The following is a 17,797-nucleotide window of genomic DNA, read 5'->3' on the forward strand; positions in this document are numbered from 1 at the left end:
ACCTATGGAATTGATTTTTGGGGCACAACCTAGTTAGGCTGTGACCCATCTAATGGACGGTTTGGATCATCCTATGGTGAGGAGTGAGATTCATCATAATAAGGGAGTGCTGATAACATTTCCCTAAAAAAATGAGGGTAAAATTTGTTTTACGCCCATTTTACATCCTTTTAGAAACAAATTGTAAAAGAGGGTGGAAAAGGTGAGAAAGAGGAATAGAGGAATACCTAAAAATTTAGAATACAAGGAAAGGATGAGGATGAGTCGTACTCCTCTTTCAAATATAAATACCCCCCCTACTTATCCCAATTCTATCAAGAAAGGAACAATTCCTCAAAGAAGAACAGTCCCAAAAATGCCAAAATCAGAGAAAGAAGAAGAATATGAAGAAGCTCCTCTCCATGGAGACATCTTAGATACCCTCATCTCACGCGTCTCACTCCTCAATCTCTTACCAGCTTCGCAAGTGTCCACAGCATGGCGCCATGCAGTCTCCAGGTCCATTCGTAACCGCAAACGTACCAATCCCTGGCTCATTCTCCACCTCCAAAACACCCGAAATCTCCATGTAACATCCACACACGCTTACGACCCTTACTCGCACGTGTGGATCCAAATCCCACACGTGCACACCCAGCAAATCTCCCCCTTCCGATCTTCCCATTCGAATCTCCTCTACACTTTCTCATCATCCAAATTTACATTCTCATCCAATCCAATCAATGCCACGTGGCACAACATCGATGGGCCTAGAGTATGGCGATTGGACCCCATCGTAGCGGTGGTTGGGTCCCACGTTGTCATAGCCGGTGGCACGTGTGAGTTTGAGGATGACCCACTTGCGGTAGAGGTGTATGACATGAAGTCCCATGCTTGGCACACGTGTGAGTCAATGCCCACAAATTTCAAGAACTCTGCATCTATGGTGTGGCTCTCGGTAGCCATATCTGACCAGACAATGTACGTATTAGAGAAAAATTCCTGTCTATTTTGCTCATTTGATTTAGAGACAATGACATGGGCGAATCCGGTAAATTTGGGTCAAGACCCATCTGTTTTCTTCTCAGCCATTGGATCTTCATCTAATGATAATAAATTGATCCAAGTTGGGTTAGTGGGGTCCCCCACCGATATCAAGAGTCTAAGGATTTGGGAAGTGGATTGTGAGAATTTTGATCTGAAATTGATGGGAGAAATGCCTTTGGAGATGCTTGAAAGACTAAAGAATGTGAATTTGCCTATTCATTCGATCGAGATTTGTTCTATGGGAAATTTTGTATATATTTATAATCCATCTGATCCGAGAGACATCTTCTTTTGTGACTTCAATGGGTATGTGTGCGAATGGGAGTGGGCTCCTAATTCGGCTGTGAACGATCGGTATCAAATGGAAAGACTCGTGTTTACATGCTCAACGGTGGGGATCGATGATCTGAGGACTGTTTTTCGAACTAACGGTCAGGCTTTTCCGGTGAATTTGACCGAAAAATGACTGGGTTTTGGATTTTATTTTATTTTATGTGGGATTGTAGTTTGGGAACCTTTTGTGTCTTCTCTTGTGGATTCATCCAGTTGTGATATTTATAGTTTGGTAAATAAAATGGAATTGTTCCTAACGTTTAATTCCTAGTGGTTCACCTTGAACGACCCAAATACAGGTTGGTTTGAATGGTCGATTGTTCGGATCAATCAAACACGCATACCACATATTTGATATATTCCCCCACTTTTCTTCCCTGGGCCACCCCCTTCTAGTGTGAAAATTGTAGTCATAATTAATAAATACAGTGCTTCTTGTTTCTCTTAATTAATAGAGAAAAGTGTTCCTGCGCATAAGTGGCTTATAAAGCTTCCCATTGGTCATTTTTTGTGGACCTGCAAAGGTGGACCCGGTAAACGAACCAATGGGAGGCCTTAAGCTGCGCAGGAACACTCTCCTCTAATTAATATTACACTTATTATTTTGGTACTTATTTTCCCCATAACAAGTATTTCCCTTTTAACCATGCCGGAAGAGTATATATTTATGAAAAGAAAGCATTTCAAACTTAAAAACTCATCTTAGATTTTGATGCATAACGAGTGGCGTTGAAGTCTTTTACTTTTTATTTTCTATTCTCGTCTTTTTATTTGTAGTATTTTTTTGGGGAGTCAAAACTTGTCCGATTAGCTTGATTTTGGTATTTTTAGAAGGGTTTTTTCGATTACCTATCGAAAGAGCCAAAGATTACTCGATTTGGACTTGATTTTGGTAAGTTATAGGCATTTTATAGATATGGTATATGCTTATTATGGGATTATTATTTTAGGTAAGTTTTAGTCAAGATTTTAGGTTCTATTTATGTTATTTTAGACGGACGGCTATGATTAGTTACTTGAGTATTAAGTTAGCTTTAGGGTTTTTGTTTTTCTTATAAATAGAACTCATGGAAGCATTATAATAGATAGACTTTCTTTGATTATTGAATGGAAATTTGCTTTTAGGCTTTTGGGTTATTTGAGAGCTTTATATGTGAATTTTTTTTGGCTCGATCTCTTAATGTTCTACTGTGGATCTAAGCACATATTAATCGTGGTTTGCTTACTTGTCTTATTGTTTATTTGAATTTTAGAATATATTTGGGGAAATCTAATGTTTTACTAGATTTATCGAAGTATTTCCAACCTCATCTGAGTTCGATTAGCTTCTTATCCTGCGGTTTCGCTGCAATCTCTTACGAGATTGCATTAGTTGGTATCAGAGCTGATTCTTTCCTTGGGTTGAGGAAGTTTAGTAGTGAAGTTTGCGTTGATTCGTGATGACTACATATTATCTTCGATCACTTCATAGGAGGGTTGTCGAATACCAAGATTGGGAGGCTATCTTAAATTGGAAATCGCCACCAATATATGATGAATACTCAGATGACGGATTCTTAATTGCTGCTAAGAGTTCAGATGATGAGCAATTTATTTTCTATGGAGACAAAGTGATTAATGATTCACTTCGGGTGATTGTTGATGTGTGTTGTGAAATCATGATTGAAGAGCAAAAAGAAGTTGGATATGACGGCACATTAGGTGGACAAGTAGAGACTGGACAACGGGAAAATATTACATCAATTTATATTGATCCGTTTTTATTATTTCCTACGTTAATGTATGTCGTTGATATTTATGAACTCAAGCATGTTCAAGATCAAGGGAGATTATCTTTTTGTTTTGGAGATTATGTATTGTGGCTTAATCTGCGACAGTTTCACTTGATGATTGTTCTTCGACACTTAAAAACTTGAGGACGAGTTTTTTTTTTTTTTAACCTGGGGAGAATAATGCAGAATGCATGGCGTTCAACAAGTCTTTTACTTTTTATTTTCTATTTTCGTCTTTTATTTGTAGTATTTTTTTTGGGGCGTCAAAACTTGTCCGATTAGCTTAATTTTGGTATTTTTAGAAGGATTTTTCGATTACCTATCTAAAGAGCCCAAGATTATGCGATTTAGACTTGATTTGGGTAAGTTATAGGCATCTTATGGATATGGTATATGCTTATTATGGATTAATATTTTAAGTAAGTTTTAGTCAAGATTTTAGGTTTTATTTATGTTATTTTAGACGGACGGCTATGATTAGTTGCTTGAGTATTAAGTTAGCTTTAGGGTTTTGTTTTCTTATAAATAGAACTCATGGAAGCATTATGATAGATAGACTTTCTTTGATTATTGAATGGAAATTTGCCTTTAGGCTTTTAGGTTCTTTGAGAACTTTATATGTGAATTTTATTTGGCTCGATCTCTTAATGTTCTACTATGGATCTAAGCACGTATTGATCGTGGTTTGCTTATTTGTCAAATTTTTTGTTTTAATTTTAGAATAAATTTGGGAAAATCTAACATTTTACTAGATTTGCCGAAGTATTTCCAAAGTCATCTGAGTTTGATTAGCTTCTTATCCTGCGGTTTCGCTGCAATCTCTTATGGGATTGCATCAGATTTCAAATAAAACTTATATGAATCATTACTTGTATCATTGAAAGAAAGAAGTTAATAACTACTTATAACCCTAAGCTACATTCACTCTTCCTCCCCAACCTAATATTAACCCTATTTGTTTCTATACGCTTTTTGCTCGCTTCGAAAAAGGCTTATTGCGTGTTTCATGGTGAGTCCTGATTACGCTTCCCACATTTCCTCTTTACTTTTCTTAATCTTTCGCTTCTTGCATTTTCTCTTTCTACACCCATGCTTCCCATTTCCCACCTTTTGCTTTAGCTTTCCACTCTGGAAAAAATGCTACAGAACATCTAGTATGACATTCATATCCATCCTTGAAGCAAATAATCTTAAAGCAAATTACAAAGCCCATGCAAACATCTTGACTAGACTGAAACCCAAGACCCTCTACCATTAATGGCTCTCTACAAACTCTTCACATGAATAGATCACCAATAGGTATAAAAGCTTCAAAGACTAAAATGCCTTTTCCACAAAAAGTTCAAATATCTTCCATTATCATTGATTGTCAAACCTGGAAGAGAAAAGGGCTTCTAAATCTCCGTACAGCCTTCTTCGTTTCGCCTTAAAATCTGCCGACGACGTTACAGATGAGCTCCCACTTCTCTTACCACTCCAAAACCCACTCTTCTGACTCGTCGAAGGATCTTTTGACGACTCGGCCTCCTCTTTACTAAAGCTAGCTTTCGCCAATTCACGTAACTGTTTTATCCATGGCTTGTCTGTTGTTGTACCTGAGCTTCTGCTTCCTGAGCTTCTGTTTTGGTCACTAGAAGAAACTGTTTGCCCAATTTCTCTGTCTCCACCATCTGATGATAAACCATCATCCCAGTTCTTCAGTAGCTTCCGTGGGATCAAAATCAATAAAAATCCAGCAGAAAATATTTTCAAGCCCGAAAAGAATGAGTTCTCAATCGGGCTTAGTCGCATTATCTGTCTATATAATGCATACCATTCGTTGATCATTTGCGCAACAAACCCAACAAAAAACAGCAACAGCATGAATATTCCAATTCTTTTTTCGTTCACAGCCGAAAATTCCTTCTCCAATAAAACCACACACACTGCAAAGATAGCCACTTCACTGGTAACAGAAAGGATCTCCACAGACTGTACCTTTTTCTTTATAAAAGGCTTCTTGAGAACAAGGAAAAATAGCTGAAATGAGGCGATGCATAACAGGATTAATGTTGGAAACTTGGAAGAAGACCCATTGGCTAAATAAGTGCCGGCAATGACTCCAAGAGCGACCCGTTTCATGGATTCAAGCAATGTGTAGTAAATTCTGAGAATACCAAAAAGCTTTTGGATAAAAGGTGCCTTGGCATCCTCTGTTTCATCATCAGAAGGAATGATCTGGTTCCTGTTCTTCGCAGGATTCCCGCCAGCAATCTGTGAAAGCATGTACTTAGGGGGCCCTCTGAGATCCTCAAACAAGGGGCCTAGTTTTGTTTGATAGATTGAGCTTGGTTGATTTTTCCAAACCCATTGACCTCTTTTACCAGGACCCAAAGTCACTCTCACAATATCTTGATACCAATGGAATTCAAGGCCTTCTTGATGAATCTCCTTGTACTGGAGTAACTTACCAAGTGTAATTCCAACTGAGAGGAACAACAATAGGGCTAGTAGTAGAAAGGCTACCACACCCAGCAGTAGAATGCCAGCTATAACACCTGATGTCGATCCTCCTTGTTTGAAGAAGAAAATAAAATCAGATGTCTTATTAAACCAACACATTTAAGAGAGAAAATACTAAAGTAGCATTGACATGAACAGTAAAACTTGTCGGTTGTGAATTCTTTCTCTGATTTGCAAAAGCTACTAAATCTATTTGTTTTACAGAAATGAGTAAGCACGATGTTTTGGGATATTAAGAGATTATGAGAATTTCTATAAACATTTAAAGAACGTATAAGAGGGACCCATCAGATTTTTGTTTGAGACTACCTCTAATTATAGCAGCTGATGCCTGGCAGAAACAGGGCAATGCAAGGATTATCAAGAATATCTCAAATCTTGGCAATACGAGTGATCCATAATTTTTCTGTTTTTCTAAATCCTTTCTTCTGAATTTTATAATATAAAGAACCAAAACATGGAGCAACAACAGGCCACCACCAATTACAGCTAACCAGAACATGTTTCTACTGAACTCTTTCCATCTGCAAGCCACAAAATCAGTTAGAAGCCATAGAAAAGATAAAATGATAAAAGTCTCAAATAATTCCATCTAAACTAGCTACTGATGTTATAATTTTCTATCTCACAAGCTTAATTACAAAAATGACAATTAATGGACTACAGAGTTCATAATCCGAAGTTGAACTCTGCAATAAATTAAAGATGAATTCAAATGCAGAAAAACTAAAGCAGATAAACTATCACAAACATCCCAACAACTTACCCATTTGCATTCTGAGAATCAAGGATAGAATCAGCTTCAGGTTTTATATTTTGGCTCTGTACGTATAAAATCAACACAATTCCATAAAATTATTAGTGTGATACTACAGATACTACAGAAGAATCAAACTAACTCAAAAGAAAGGATAAACCGGCCCTTGACCTCAAAAAATGAACTGTATTCCATGGGAGTAAGTGGCAATCCAAATAGGGAAGCATCCATTTCCAATTTCCCATTACTCGATTGTGTGTTCTTAAGAATTCCAGATTTCTGTTTCTCTGATGTTTCTGCACGTGCCAAGACAGGCAAGCCTGAATCTAACATAATTGGATGCACGTGTCCAGTTTCCCAAGGGAGATTGAGGTGTGGGATACTCCATTGTAAACCCCTCACAAATTCATAGTACTCAACAGGCAGAGTAACTGTTAACCATTTAGACTGCGCAAAGACCTGAATGTGGCATGCAATTCTCTGTACCAAAGAAGAAAATAAACAAAAAGGGCCCCATCAGTCATTTCAGAGCTGTTAAACCTGTTTGAATTTTAGAGAGAATTGCTTAACCAAAGCGCATTGTGATTCGCCTTCAGGAAGCCAGAGCAGTACTTTTTGAGATGACCAAATTGCTGAAATACTCACTAAGTTATGAGAGGATATGAAATCTCAGAAATTAGAGGCGTTTTTGGAACTTTACATAATGCTTGAAATAATTATTTTCATATTGCTAAGAACTTTTGCGAACTTATGTCGTCAACCATGATTATTTCGATGAATTTTCAATAATTGGGGCAATCTCATGATTGTCTTTAGAAATAGTTTAGGCACCTAGAATTATGATTTTGCACAAAATAATCAAGAGCGATGATTTTTGTGGCCCTCCTGTAAGATTATGCGGCCCCCTTTTAACGTGATTTGACGTCAAAAAGTGTTTAAGTCTGCCCACTATTCACGTTAAAGAGGGGAGCGCATAATCCTACGGGGGAGGGGGGGGGGGGGGGGGGTGGGGGCGGAAAAATCATCTCCCACTAATCAAATATCTTCTTTGTTAGGGTAAAGTAATAACCAAAATATCATTTCTAAAGCAAAAGCTCATCAAAAGAGGAGTCTCCTAAAGGAATTGATATCATCATTTATCAAAAAATCTAAATGGCCACAGGTGTTTGGCGTGGCCATTTCCTTTCCAAGAGGTACCCTTCCCCAAATATAAATAACCAGGGACACGACTAACTTTCTAAAAAGGAAATTGCAAATTCAAATGTCATTTCTCAGAATTTAAGCTTGTAGAAGTCCGTGAGATGAATCACAAGAATCTGACAACTATTGAAAGAAGTTAGATATCGAATGACAACTATTGAAAGAAGTTAGGTATCATACAAAAAGATTTCTTGAGGGATCAGATGTAAAATGGGGAGATGGTCTTGAAATCAACCCAAGTGATTGGATGCTAGCAGTTGAAATAGTGAGCAGCCCCGCTGCTAAAGACGTCGTTGTAAAAGCAGCAGTCACCACGGTAGAAAGCACAGAAGAGATAATTGGTATGGAATCTGCAGAAGAGTTATACAGTCAAATTAAAACAACATGTTTATTTGAAAAAAAATAAATTCCACTGGAAAGACATTGACAAAAGATTCAAAATTCTCATGATTAATACTCGGTATTGTATTTTATAATGCAGAATGAAAAGTGAAAGTTAAGATCGATTTAATGGACAAGAAGATATATATTATGAGTATTTTGAGATAGTCTTTTATGTGAATTACTAATGCCAAAATTTGATGGGACTAAGAAAATCCCTTGCGACAGCATTTTATCAATGATGATCATATCAGCAGACAAAACTATTATAGCTATCTGATGACAATGGTGAATATGGTGGAACAAAATGCTATTCTGTGAAACACATCTGAGAGTTCTTTGTGTACTTAATTAACATATGGTCATAAGATCACATGCAAATAAATGAACACATACATATATAAGAGGACATTGCATTAATTAAAGAGCACATCAAACACACGACAAGTTGACCCGACCATTATGGGTAACTTCACAGTTACATGTCTCTTTGCTAGGTTCATAATGTATTTCATTATTCATACCTGAAAGAGGAAATTAGTTTTGACGCATTTCTATTAATCTATATGCAATATATTTTTTATAAACTGATATATTTAATAAACAAGAAACATTTCAATATTATCATATAACTTTCCAGACATACATGATGGATTTTCTAGGGCACTATTGGACAACTCATGTCCTTGTCTGACACCAGCATATCCAACCATCTTGAAACAATTGCTATCATGATTTGATCAAATTGAAATGAAACAGAAGCACTTATACCCAAACAGTTGTAACTACTTATCAATACAGGATAATGGACATTCTATTTTCCACATCAATTATAATTGACTATTCATAACTTGGATTTTCTGATACATTTTTTTTTGCAGAGTTTTCATATATGTCTTTGATGAGAATGAGATATGACTAATCTAAACCAGAGATAACCCACTAAACAGAAAAGTTTACTAAGAAGGAGAACATGACATCCTTACAATGCTTAACTTGTAGATGGCTTGATGGTAGATTCCTGTTTCCTGCGACATCGCCAGTTACATTTTCAGGGATGTTAACAGATATGCTATTTTCTTCAGCGTGTATATATGCGATATAAATGCTCCTACTTAATTCACGGAGGCTGCATAATAGAAAAAATATGCATATTAGAATGACCCAAACGCCACTTATGAAGACATCATGTGTTCTAATACTGCTGTAAAGTAAAAACAATTTGTAAATATTAATTAGAAAGTAAATTACCTCTGCAAGTGTCCTCCTGAAATTGAAATAGCTGAAGAGTTGAAGTCAAATACTGGTTTCATGAAATTTATCAGTACTGGTACGTTGCATTCACGAGTCCTCATATTTGATGTTGTGCTCAGCCTCACAGAAGGCCTTTGAGAGTCTAACATTTCATTCCCATTTGCATAAGTCAAGGAAGTGATGATCAAACCAAAGATATCTACTAGATACATACGGACTGATCCACTAAAACATGAGACATTACATCAAAATCATGCTTGTTGCAGGAAACCTTAAATTAATCCAGACCAAAATCGAAATCAATGAATCAAAATTCCTAGGCGGTGAATAGATTGCACTTTGGTTTTTACAGGTAGGGAACATAGCTGGAGTTTCATTAAAGACTAAATAACCATATCAAGCCTGGAACATATTTACGGATTTTGGAGAATATAGAGAAAAATAAAAATATCCTCTTTAAAACAAGGCGAATTTGTTGTCACTTAAATTGGACAGCGTCTTTGGAGAAACAAAAGTCGACATTACCAAGAGAACTCTAAACTTGAGATCTTCCCTCTGTAATCAAGCTGCACGATAAAACCCTCATAGAAACAACCCTACATTTTAGCCATTAAAAAAACAACCCTAGATTTTCACACTACAAGAAATAGATATATGGTTTTGATACAAAATGCATGAAACGATATTTTGGTTTATAAACTAATAGAGAAGTATCTAACTCATTTGGCAGAATAGCCAATGACTGATTTTTTGGAAATCACTATCACTTCATTTTACAAGTTTAGAAGGTACCATAAAGGAAAGAGACTGGGTCAATTGGAGAAACTGCAGTCCCCTGTCTACTGATTATAGACTTTGTATCAAGACTTATAGTGACAACAGCAATGCTGGAAATATCTTTCACCTGAAAAGAGAGTTCAATCAGGCATTGATGGTCAAAATTTCACACAAAAAAAAAGTGCTTCAAATATGAAACCACGGTGCAAATGAGAAGCCTAGGGCCGGATAGTGGCATTTTGATAAATGTCTGATTCTGGGGGAAAATGCCAACAATTTGAAACCTCATTTGCCATAAGATAAAACTAATTTAAATTTGAATCATAGAAATTTCGATGTCAGTTTGTGTAACACTACATCCCAAACGAATACCACCATTATTGAAAGGTGACACTCAAACCAAGACATAATTTCTAAAGAGAAACAGTTGAAATGAAATGAAAAATTCACCTAAAGTTCAAGAACTTCAGAATGAAGAACCTCGTTTGCCATAAGATAAAACTAATTTAACATTTGAAGCATAGAAATTTGGATGTCAGTTTGTGTGACACTACATCCCAAACGAATGCCACCATTTTAGAAATATTGACACTGAAACCATGACATAATTTCTTATGAGAAAGAGTTACTGAAATGAAATGTAAAATTCACCTAAAGCTCAGGAATAACTTCAGAATGAAGGACTGTTAATGTACCAAAGAATAATTGACAAGCCTTCCCCATAACCAAAACAATACAATAAACAAACCATATTATTTGCCTATTGTAAAGTTTCTCATTTATATATTATTTAATATACTTCCTAAGCTACTGGTCATAGTCAAGGATTTGGGCAAACGGTGTGAGAGGAAGAGGTTGATGCACCCTAAAAAAAGGTGACATCAACACAAGCACAATATCGACGGGGCCTAGGATGGAAACATCGTTATTACTTTTGAGTACAAGAATAAAGTTAAAAACACACTTTGTTGCATGATGGGATAACTTGTCAGGCCTCAGGACTTGGACCCAAATTATGAAGAAAACACAGACAACCAAAGATACAAGGGGATAAAGTAAAGAATGGCAGGTCAGGAAACAAAACAGAACTAGAAATCTGATTATATAAGATATGTGAAGGCATGCGGTTAATAAGATATCAAGCAAAGAGTACAACATCTCCCCAATAGTGTTTTGGAACATGAATATTAATTATCATGGTTCTTGCAGCTTCAAGCAAATATTTGTTCTTGCACCCAGCCACTCCATTTTGTTGGGAGTGTCAGAACAAGATGTCTAATGAATTATGGCATTTGAGGCACAATAAACTTGTAAAGCAATTTTCATATATTCTTGAGCATTATCAAATATCAAGACATGAATAGAAGTCCCAAATTGGATTTCTCTTTCCTTATGAGATAATTTAAAAATAGATAGAAGCTCAGAATGTTTTATAATAAAAAATCCATGTCATTCAAGAATAATCATCAACAAATGTAGAAAAGTATGAACAAGCCACTAAAATCTTATGTCTTGCAAGACCCCAAATATAAACTTCAAAAGGCTTAGACTTTCTACTCTCTACTCTAGAAGGATTGACAAGCCTCACATTCAAGTCGAGATACTGACTTTAATGATGGAAGTGACAACTTCAACCTCTGTAGAGACGGATCACCCAAACGACAATGCCAGTGAGTGGCAGGCACACAGGAGTTGAGAGTAGCAACATCAGACCAAGGATCAATATCTAGATATAGGTCTTGGAAAACAAGATGGACAAAAAGACATTGAACAGTGAAGCGATTCTGTTAGTTTGACAACAGAAAGAAGACTAAAGGGAGGGAAATTGAGGTACAAAACATACAGAAGAAAGAGAGAGATAAAGTTGGACTAACAGTTCCCTTTCCAGTAAGACCCCATAAGCAAGCACAATAGTAAACTTAGAACAAGATGTATCACATGTAGGAAATAGAGTTGGCATACTAATCATATGCTCAGAAGTCCTAAGTCAATGACTCAAGGAGAGGACTACTGAGAGACGATGCACAATAGCACCTGAGTGAGCTAATGTCGCAGTAGATGTAGATTAAGTAGTAGAAACTTGCTGAAATTACTTCATTAAGGAGTTAAACTCCTCACAGCATACTAGTCTAGATCTACTTGGACCAGAGGTAGCTGATTGTGTATAAGTATCTGGCGGCATATGATGTAGATTTTCAGATCCATCACTAACATAAATCACTTCATTTGTCCATGTTAGTTTACCCCACTTATCCCAACACTTTTCATTTGAATGGTCGGTTTGGACACAATATTTACATTTTCTATCCTCACTGTTCGATGTAACCTAGTGACCAAATATGAAGAAGAGAGAGGGAGAAGGTGAGAGTCTATCTCAGAACTCTCACATAATATGGTGTGTGTGTGTGCGCGCGCGCGCGCGTGCGTGCGTGCGTGCGTCTGTGTACGCGAGCAAGTGACTACTAGAGTTACATATGTAAAGACCGAAATACCCTTCTAACACATGCCCCTCAGGCTGGAGTGTATATGTCATGCAACCCAAGCTTGTTACAAATTACAGCTTTCAGGCTTCAGATACTTGGAAGAACTGTTATTGCGTATCATTTAAACTGAATTCATGGAATGCAAGGTGATTAGTTTGTGAGCAAACATAAAAAGTACATGGTCTGTATGTGGCAAAGACTAAATAAGTACAAGAACGATTATTATCTGATCTTCCTCGAGACTCTTCAGACTAGTTAATGGTTCTCAGTTATGGAATGAGCAGTAGTACACACGGGAGATTGTATTTCCAACACATCATAAATCAAGACAGGGGAGGTCATATAATGCTTAGATAGTTAAATAACAATTCCGAAACATGCATCATACTTAAATTGAACATAATAAGCAGGCCACAGCACCCAATACTGCTAAACAAAACTAGAAAGAATTAATGACTGATTAAATCCCAGTAATATGACAATTATACTGGAAAATCGATAGTTCCTTTATATTGGGAAATACTCACCAGATAACCGAACCGGCGGTTCCCAAGGGTTCTTCCATTAGTAGGAAAAAGGAATCCAATACTTGAGTGTAGAACACTCAAAACTTCAGCAGACGAATTGAGAACAGGTTCCGAGAAATATAAATAAACTCTCAGATCCTCAACTTTATTGGTTGCCTGTACTGTTCTTGTCTCGCTATTGAGTTGAAGTAGCTTTTCTGGGATGTGAGTTGTCAGATTCACAAATACACTTCTTCTGTCTAAAAATCCAAGCCAGCAAAAAAGTAAGCGGTTAACACTAACATAAATGGTGTGTATTGATAAAGTGTGCACATTAACAAAGATAGGGTAAATTCTACAATAATAATCCAAAAGTTCAAGAATTGATGACTATAGTAGTAAAATCAGCTTTGAGAAAATAAGAAGTGTTTGTAACATCATCCCTTAGATTTCATACAATAAAAAGTTAGCTTGGTTGTTTCACAAGTTTAGTGGGAAACGGAAATAGGAAAGGTTGCTTGTTTAGGTTTTTTGGAAACCTAGGTATAAAAGTACCCTTCATCACGCAATCAAGTTGGCGGAGAGGCTCTTTGTGTGTCAGCTGCAAGGAGGAGAGGAGAGGAAAGAGACAGAGAGAGAGAAGGAGAAAGGGTTTTTCTCAGGTTCCTCTTGGGTTTGTTCTCGGGGTTTTCTCTTGGGGTTTTCTCTCGGGGTACTCTCTTGTACAGTCTTGGTTGAGAGGTCAAGGAAAGGGTTGCGGGTTTGTGGGTTTTGGGTTAATCCATTGTAATCCTTGTATATTATTTTTCTCATAGTGGAAGATCGTGTTTCTCGCCCGTGGATGTAGGCAATTGGCTGAACCACGTAAAATCTCGGTGTTCATCTTGTGGCTTGTGTTTACTTGTGCACTATTGGATCGGATTTACCCAACGGCTTTTCTCAACAAATAGAAATGTGTCTCACTATACAAAAAATGTTGTGATGAAATCAGTTTCATCTTTATAATCACATAAAAATCCTAATTATTTCCATGTATGAAGGTATCATATAATGCATGAACACATGCAAGATGGTAGCAATTTTGAAAATAAACAAAGCTTGGCCTTGCATTTAGGCATGAAAGAATAACATTAAAAAAAATGCTCATAAGTTAGAACTAATTACACAGTTAAATTTGAATGAACAGATAACACGACATACCAAAATGTAAAAAAAAACTTGAATTTGTGGTTCTTCTAAACCTGTTTCCAGCAGTGTCTGTACAGAAATCCTTATCCATTACCAGTACCACTCGTCCAAACTGCGCACTAGCAGCTAATTCCACAAGAAGAGAAAATTTTAGGTCTGGTTGAAGAACCCTGAATGTAGATGGTCTTACTTGGCCAGCACCATATACAAGAAGCTGCCAAAGGAGGCACATATTAGACGTCATTTAACGTGTTTCAATCGGTCAAAGCAATCACAATTGCCATAAGACCTAAATTAAATTACAACCAGCTAATTTGTATGAAAACGGCGGACTTTGTTCTCAGAAATATGGAAAGCCCGGAGGATATCCAGTTTAAAAATTTGAAAAGAAAATAATGGATAAGTTGAATCAATTACTAAAAAGGAATTACAAAATAAGAGACACCACAATACATCATTGACAGCATCATAACAGAAATTAACATTTAAAAAGTAATCATGTTTTATGAAATTCCAAATTAACACCAAGCATCAATCACATATCATCATTTTAGACATCATTAATCAGAGTGCAGATTAGAATAGCCCACAAGTGGTTAACTTAAATTTTGGCAATTTACTTATTACAGATAAAACAGGTGAAAGACTGCCAGGTCAATCCCCCAATATGGATTATGCACAATAGGAGTGTATTACAATTTTCAAGGCACAATTTCATAAAGCTACAGTGGCAATTGGGCTATTCACTTGAACAGAACCAGTTGAAGAGTTTTCCTATTCTGGAGCTTTAAGGAACACCCTTTGCAAAATGAAATTCCTGAAGAAGTTGATTTTTCAAAGTAACCACACTTCTTTCTTTTTAAAAAAAGAAAAATCGAAGTAACCACACTTTTGGGAAATAAAATCCAAGAATCTCCTTTTCTTAATGAGAAGAAGCTCAGTTTGTCACCAACTCACATTACAAGCATTCACCGAATGGCACCCAAATCCACCTCGGCCAGTGCATGGTTCACTGAAAGAAATAGCTACAGAAACATTTAGTGCATTTGTAAAAGATCTTTCAGCCGTAACATATGCTGTAGGAGGGACTGTATCTGCACAAAAAATATCATCACATTAGCAAATTCGCAGGTAAAATTGCCATAACCAAGTCCCTCTTATATTTGCAATACACCCAAAATCCCTTTTAACTGAAGTATATGCGCAAACCATAATTATAGGTTGTCTCATGATAGATGGTAGGAAGCACAGGCAGAAAGAAGCAGTGGTTTGAAAATTTTCTGATTCTTAATGACACATAGAACATAAAACACACTGACAATTATCTATTCGAGAACCTACGAAACAGAAAAGTGACTGGCTATTTTGTTGATGTGTTAGGCACATATTTTGCAAGAATAATAGGCTATCTCTTGTCACTCTAACAGACTTCCTGGTTTGTCAAGACTCAAGAGTGAAATTTGAGAAAGTAGGATGTCACAAATGAGGTTTTCCCATTTTAACAATATCTAACAATACAAGGGAATGTGTCACTACAGAAGATAAAAGAAAGTAAACTAATTCCGACTTAACAAACATATAATTTCAGTGTATGGATCTCCAAAGAATAATATCATGTGTTCACGTCTTTTTCAGGATGACAAAAATATTTTATTTGAGCTTTTAGGACTGAATCTTCTGGTGAATAAAAATACGAGTTTTGTGGTCCCAAATCCTAACAACCAAGTCATTACCCTGAGAAGTGGAACCTTTAAGAACACTAAATTTTTTGTTTTTTTGTCAATTCCTGTGTCTGTCATTTGAAATTCGTAGGAGTGAGAACTTCAGACCATTACTCATTAATCAATATTAGGAATGCAAATTGGTATTATGACAGTTACAAGAGAACCTAGAGCCAAAAGAAACAAAAAAGAATAAAAAGGTACTTCCTTTAAATTAACACTGTTGATGACAACGTCAATTAAGAACACATTTTTTCAGGTTCTACTCCAGTCACCTGAATAAATTTATTGTGAAAGGGAATTTTGCTCATGAACCAATGTTAAAAGTCATTTTGGATGTCCAGGAGGTTGCTCAAAATGAAATAACCATTTAGATTAACAATTGCAAAAGAATTCAATAAGGATAAAGAGAACAGTTTCTTAACCAACAGTCCAGTTATAGGTAGGACAGCGAATTCCTTGAGACCCATTGATGCAGACCTCAAATGTATGCTCTCCATCATCCAATCCTGTATAAGAAGCTTCTCTAGATTGACAGTTCGAAGAGGTTTGATCATCCAGCTGCATCATGTTGTATTATCAACGTTAGAGCGAGAAAGGAATTGGATTCTGAAAGAGGCCTTTAAATTTTAAACCTGCAAGTCTGCAACTGAGGAGCGCTAAACAAGTGTGTGTGTGTGTGTGTGTGTGTGTGTGTGTGTGTGTGTGTGTGTGTGTGTGTGTGTGCTGTGAACTAAATGAATTTAAATGGAGAAAATTCATGTAGATTATATTCCTAAATTCCCAAGCATACAGTAGTCCACTGTCTCTAGCCTAACCAACCCTCACAGTTCAAGCAGCTAATGGAACATGTCCCTCAGGAAAACTGGCATCATCATCATCCAAACAATTTTTTTTATTAACACACGTTCTGATTTTTTATAATGTCTACTCCTAGTTCCAAAAGCAGCAATTACATAGTTTGGTCAATCCCACAAAATCACCCGTCCAAATTCCTGAACTTATTTTTTGAAGGAATCAAACTGATCTAGTTTTCCAATCCTCTATTCTGTTTTAGAAGGGCAACTTCACAATCTTTACCCATCAAAAACAACTTCACAATCTTTCCTTAAACCCCAATTAATTTCATACATAAAGATCTCAAAAGCATTTTAATAACTGGAACTACAAGATCACTAAGATCAAATTCCTACTAGTACTATCAGTTCAAACTGAAAACTAAGAAAGAGAAGACCCACAAAAAGAGAACAAAAATGGGTATAAACAGAAACAACTAACCTTGCATTTGACACTACAATTTGTGCAAATATCTCCATTTCTGCCCACTGAAACTCCAAACACAAATGTAGCTGAGTTGATAGATGAGAAAGCCAAAGGAGCCTTTAAGAACTTAACTGAGATTTCTGAACCATCACCATAAGCCTTTAAAGAGAAAAATGTAAAAAACAAAGAGAGCAAAACCAAGGAAGAAAATCTGCTCAAACCCATTTCAGAAAACTAAGGTTTAATAAAACCCCATATTACAGATGAGAGGAATGGGAGTTTGAGGAGTATGTTTTGAATGGTTTGAACTGATAAAAGAAAGGCATTGGTGGTGGGGGATGCTGTAAGGATTCAGTGCAATAAATGCATGGTTTATTTGTTTGCTGGAATTGTTGGTGAAAATGACTGTCTTGGAAAATAAGGCAACTGAAAAAAAAAATGAAAAGGCAAATGAATAAAATGGATAAATGGAGTGGTGGGTGGTGAAGATCTATTGCAGATATTGCACATGAGAGACTGACATTGTTAGACATTATGTTTTATTTTATTTTTTTGAAATATAAATAAGTTTGAGAGAGAGAGAGAGAGAGAGAGAGAGAGAGAGAGAGAGAGGATTCATGAGCAAACAGAGTTA

The 17,797-nt window shown here is 36.4% G+C and overlaps 2 protein-coding genes across 4 annotated transcripts; one reads left to right on the plus strand and one right to left on the minus strand.

The window, feature by feature from the left end:
- Positions 1-76: 76 nt before the first annotated feature.
- LOC143883227 (F-box/kelch-repeat protein At1g23390-like) lies at positions 77-1,616 on the plus strand. The gene has a single exon (XM_077386577.1). The coding sequence runs from the start codon at positions 254-256 to the stop codon at positions 1,490-1,492; it is 1,239 nt and encodes a 412-aa protein (XP_077242692.1). The 5' UTR covers positions 77-253; the 3' UTR covers positions 1,493-1,616.
- Positions 1,617-4,269: 2,653 nt separating this feature from the next.
- LOC143884473 (uncharacterized) lies at positions 4,270-17,567 on the minus strand. Of its 3 annotated transcripts, none has more exons than XM_077388074.1 (13): positions 17,179-17,567; positions 16,326-16,461; positions 15,137-15,273; positions 14,192-14,393; positions 13,013-13,251; positions 10,018-10,129; positions 9,223-9,367; positions 8,958-9,100; positions 7,771-7,940; positions 6,562-6,870; positions 6,400-6,455; positions 5,943-6,157; positions 4,270-5,683 (listed from the first exon to the last, which is right to left on the minus strand). In XM_077388074.1, the coding sequence occupies exons 1-13, from the start codon at positions 17,386-17,388 to the stop codon at positions 4,491-4,493; spliced, it is 3,267 nt and encodes a 1,088-aa protein (XP_077244189.1). In that variant the 5' UTR covers positions 17,389-17,567; the 3' UTR covers positions 4,270-4,490. The 3 variants fall into 3 exon arrangements, with proteins under 3 accessions (XP_077244189.1, XP_077244191.1, XP_077244190.1); XM_077388076.1 differs by having other exon boundaries at positions 16,381-16,461; positions 17,179-17,237; XM_077388075.1 differs by lacking the exon at positions 16,326-16,461 and having other exon boundaries at positions 17,179-17,318.
- Between the last annotated feature and the right edge of the window lie 230 nt (positions 17,568-17,797).

This window comes from Tasmannia lanceolata, unplaced genomic scaffold, assembly GCF_043159265.1.
Source record: "Tasmannia lanceolata isolate RefF3 unplaced genomic scaffold, GAP_Taslan_0.1 ptg000008l, whole genome shotgun sequence".
Lineage (NCBI taxonomy): Eukaryota > Viridiplantae > Streptophyta > Magnoliopsida > Canellales > Winteraceae > Tasmannia > Tasmannia lanceolata.

What these genes read in the sequence shown, in the direction of transcription:
- LOC143884473 (XM_077388074.1), bottom strand. Translation starts at nt 17,388, where the DNA reads ATGGGTTTGAGCAGATTTTCTTCCTTGGTTTTGCTCTCTTTGTTTTTT. An exon ending in ATTGTAGTGTCAAATGCAAG is followed by an intron (nt 16,462 to 17,178) that starts GTTAGTTGTTTC and finishes AACATGATGCAG; the next exon opens with CTGGATGATCAAACCTCTTC. An exon ending in TACCTATAACTGGACTGTTG is followed by an intron (nt 15,274 to 16,325) that starts GTTAAGAAACTG and finishes TTTTTTGTGCAG; the next exon opens with ATACAGTCCCTCCTACAGCA.
- LOC143883227 (XM_077386577.1), top strand. Translation starts at nt 254, where the DNA reads ATGAGGATGAGTCGTACTCCTCTTTCAAATATAAATACCCCCCCTACT.